The sequence below is a fragment of the Musca autumnalis genome, unplaced genomic scaffold (genome assembly GCF_047663935.1).
Source record: "Musca autumnalis isolate F117 unplaced genomic scaffold, ASM4766393v1 scaffold_4, whole genome shotgun sequence".
Taxonomy (NCBI): domain Eukaryota; kingdom Metazoa; phylum Arthropoda; class Insecta; order Diptera; family Muscidae; genus Musca; species Musca autumnalis.
The window spans coordinates 139,585,395-139,589,956 of NW_027411977.1; the positions used below are offsets into that span (position 1 = coordinate 139,585,395).

The 4,562-nt window shown below is 34.3% G+C and overlaps 1 protein-coding gene across 1 annotated transcript; it reads right to left on the bottom strand.

Moving 5' to 3' along the window:
* Nucleotides 1-2,185: 2,185 nt before the first annotated feature.
* Nucleotides 2,186-3,179, bottom strand: LOC141403101 (uncharacterized). The gene is made up of 2 exons (XM_073985262.1): nt 2,247-3,179; nt 2,186-2,203 (listed from the first exon to the last, which is right to left on the bottom strand). The coding sequence occupies exons 1-2, from the start codon at nt 3,177-3,179 to the stop codon at nt 2,186-2,188; spliced, it is 951 nt and encodes a 316-aa protein (XP_073841363.1).
* Nucleotides 3,180-4,562: the final 1,383 nt, after the last annotated feature.

Genomic DNA, 4,562 nt, shown 5'->3' on the forward strand with positions numbered 1-4,562 from the left:
TCTTGTTATAACTTGTGTAGCGCTATAGCCACTACTGAGTAATTCAACTTCCACATATTTGGAATAATAATCAACAACCAAGAGGTACGTCTTACCTCGATAATCAAATAGATCACAACCAACTTTATACCAAGGTATTTGCACTATATCGTATGGCATTAATTCTGGTTTTGTATTAGAATTTTGGTATTTGGCACAAATTTCACAATTTGACACAACATTTTCAATATCGTTATAAATATTGGGCCAGTATACCGACTGTCGAGCTAAATTTTGACATCTTACAACCCCCATGTGACCTTCATGGATTCTTCCCAAAATATGCTTCCGAAGAGTTTTTGGAATCAATATTTGGTGATTTTTTAAAATAATGTCATTTAAGATACTCAGTTCGTCTTTAATTCGAAAATATGGCCTTGCATCCATTTCTACTTCTTTTTGATTTTTAGGCCAACCATTTTTAATATAATTAAATACTTTCAAAATTGTTTGATCATTTAAACTATGTTTTCTAATAAGGTCCATATCGGCAAACGGTGTCTCCATATGAGAAGCTATAAAGTTGCAATGTAATGATATTTCCTTATCTACCTCAGACAAAGCAGTATTATTTAAGGGTGCCCCCGAAAGAGTGTCTGCAAATTTTTACCAGGTTTGTAGATAACGGAAATGTCATAACATTGCAATCTCAGCATAAATCGCTGTAGCCTGGGAGGTATCTTATAAAAAGCCTTATTAAAAAGATTAATCAATGGTTTATGATCCGTCTCTACGACTACCTTAAATCCGTAAATATATTGGTGAAATCGTGTGCACCCAAAAAGAATGGCCAATAATTCCTTTTCTATTTGTGCATAATTCTTTTGAGTTTCCGTTAAGAAGACAGATGCATACGCAATAGGATGTTTATCATGTAAAATTGTAGCTCCCAGAGCATACTTCGAGGCATCAACTGACAAAATTATTTCCTTTTTAGGATCAAAATATGTTAAAACTGGTATCGATGTAATTTCTTTTTTAAGATTATCAAACTCTGTATCATGGACTGTAGTCCAATGCCATTGGGTTTCGTTTTTCAAAAGATCCCTTATATTCTTATTTTTAAGGGAAAGATTTTCAATAAATGCACCCAAATAATTCACCATACCGAGAAATCTTTGTACATCTTTCACATTTTCTGGACGTGGCATTTGAAGTATTGCCTGAATTTTCTCATTGTCAGCTCTTACACCAGATTCGTCAAAAATATGTCCCAAAAACTTTATCTCTGACTTAAAAAAATGACATTTCGCTTTATTAAATTTTAAACCAACTTCCATAGCTCTTTTTAGAACAGCTTCCAAGATCTTCGCATGTTCTTCTTTGCTGGATGAATATATCAAAAAGTCATCAATATATATTATAACACCGGGTATGTCACCAAAAAGTTTTATCATCTCAGCATGAAAAATCTCTGGGGCAGCATTAATTCCAAAAGGTAATCTTAAAAATCGAAAGCGACCAAATGGTGTATTGAAAGTACAAAGCTTAGATGACTTTTCACTCAATGGGATCATCCAGAATCCGCTGTTAGCATCCAAAGATGAAAAATATTTCGAACCGTTCAATTTCGCCTTACATTCCTCAATATTAGGGAAAGGGTAATGTGGCCTTAGAATTGCCTTGTTCAAATTTCTTGGATCTAAGCAAAGTCTCAAACTACCATTTGGTTTTGTAACCAGTACCACTGAATTCAGCCACTCTGTTGGTTCATTTTCCGAAGTAATAACATTTAACTGGACCATTCTGTCCAATTCTTTTTTTAAACCGTCATGTAATTTAAAAGGGATCCGACGAGGAGGTTCTACCACCGGAACCACGTCATCTTTCACAATTAAATTACATTTGTTTTTCAAACAACCAAGACCATTCAATACATGCGAATACTTTTCAATCAATTCATTTATTGACAAGCTATTAATTTGTTTAATTATATTCATATTTATAGCAGTTTCAATTCCAATAATGTTCTTGCAATGTACATCAACAATATAGAATGTTGTAAGAAAGACCCGACCTTTATACGTGACCTCTATGTCTATTTTACCTAGCACTGGTATCTTTTCCCCACTAAATGTACATATTCTAACTTTAGACTTCTTTAAATTATTAATAATTTTTAAATTTTTTGCTGCTTCCAAAGACATCACATTAGCCTGTGCTCCTGTGTCAATTTGACAAATAACATTTTGATTTTGTATCATTACCTCGACATTCCATTCTTTAGCCTTTTTGCTCTCCTCAATTACAGCTCCAAGAAACAAATCCTCATCATCAGTGTCCTCATCAGCTAACATTTGGTTCACAAATTTCTTTTTGTTGACACACATTCTTGCAAAATGGTTCATTTTACCGCAAGCATGACACTTAATTCCCTCTGCTGGGCATTTCATTTTATGTACCAACCCGCACTTCGTACAATTCTTGCTTTCCATGTTATGATTGTTGTTGTTATTTTCGTATCGGCTATTGTAATTATTAATACTGCTTTCGCGGTGAGTTTTGGGACATTTTCTTATAATGTTTACCAAGCCATCAACACCGTCGTCATTTTGAAGCAATGATGAATTTATTCTTGCTGTTTCCATGTTTTTGGCCAACATAACAGCCTTCTCCAAAGTGATGCCGTCTTCCGTTAAGAGTCTTTCTCTTATAAAAGAATGTTTTGAATTCAGGCCACAAATAAAAATGTCACGAACAAGTTGCGTTCTAAGTTCCTTGAACTCACAATTCAGGCTAAGGTTCTTCAATACTGTTACAAACTCATCCAAAGTCTGCTCTTCTTGTTGCTTGTAAGTGAAAAATGTATGCCTTTCCATCACTATGTTGCTCTGTGGAACAAAATATGACTGCATTTTGCTGACTAAATCATCATATTCCACCACATCGACATCAAGATTAAATGAGTTGAAAATGTCCAACGACTTACTGCCCAAATGATGCAATAATAGTGCAACCTTCCTCTCGTTGGGCTGCGATTCCAAATCAGAGGCACGCAAAAATATCTTAAACTGAGTGTGCCACGTGTTCCATTCTTTCGCCAAATTTGGTGCTTTTAGGTTTATTGGTGCCAATGTGGCCGCAAACAATTTGCCACCATTAGAACAACCGGCTTCAACACTTCTCTCTTCCAAAGACATTTTTCTTTATTTTATCTGATATTTAATTATCAGAAATCACTCCTGACACCATGTTAAATGTTAATAATTAAAAGACGTCTGGTATCTTTAGGTTAACCACAATTAATGTGATGATTCTTTATTCAGATTGCAGAGATGCACTTTTGTGCAGCATATGCTTGAACGTCAAAACAGGTAGATTCATATATTTGTTATGTGTGCTGGTTCTAAGCACTAGGCCTAATAGTATGCGTAATAGTCATACGCATTATTACGCCTAGCTGTACGCGCTGACATAACAACTATACAACAGTGTTTATCTGTAGTCTGTATTTTATTTTTTTGTGTTACTAAAGATCTTTTTGAGGGTGTTGGTGGATTTTTGGGGAATGGTATATTTGTTTCGGTTGTAATGATTGGATGTTTGAAATCTTTCTGACAGTTTTGGTATATCACCAATATTTTTGAAAATTTAACATAGCTGAAGCCAAGGTTTACCCTTTTAGAACACGCGACTTGTGATTGTATATTATACAAATTAAATATTTTTGGATAAAATGAAATGTTTTTAGACGTGGCAAAAAATATTGGCCTTAAAAGATAATTTGCGTGGAAGCTGTGGCTATGTTTATGTTAAAAATGGGTAAAAATGGGTTGAAGCCAACATGTCTTTTTTTGTTTTCTCTCGATTTGTGAGTAAACCACACTTCTCTCGATTTTCCTGTCAAAGTAAAAGTAGAAGCAAACTAAATAAGGATCATCTCACTACTGTATTACTTTTCAAAATTTGAACTGCTTCTACCATTAAATGATGCTGACATTTTGAAGCCAGATTTACAGTGTTTTTTGACATTTTCTTCTAATTTCATTCCGCAAACAGGTTTTTCAAAAAATCATATATAGGATTGTAGATCTCACGATTCTGAGTTATTTGATATATGTGTCGTGAATGTAGCTTTCACAGCTTCACAGAAATCTGCATCCAAATACGAAAATTTTGTGCGAACATTTTTCTAAAAATCATGTTTTTCGGGCCTAATTTTTAATCATTCCCCGTGAAAATCCACCTACTAAAACGCGAATTACGAGAAATTCCAAAGTAGAAAAATCACCTAAAATTGTTTTTGAAAATATCGCGTATTTTATCGCGTTTTCTGCGGATGGTTTCCATTGCAAAGAAAAAACTAGTGCAGCATCTTCGTTTTAGCGGAAACAGAGATTTGAAAACTTCACTGATAAGGAAGCTACATTCATTTTATCCCAAAAAATATTGTGTGATGCTACATCCACGATTCTTGATTGATCACCTTCAAATAGATATATATCGATGTAGATTTTCATGGCGGACACTGAAATCGGATGCGGAACAAAATTGTATGCACTTTGTGCAAATTAGCGATATTT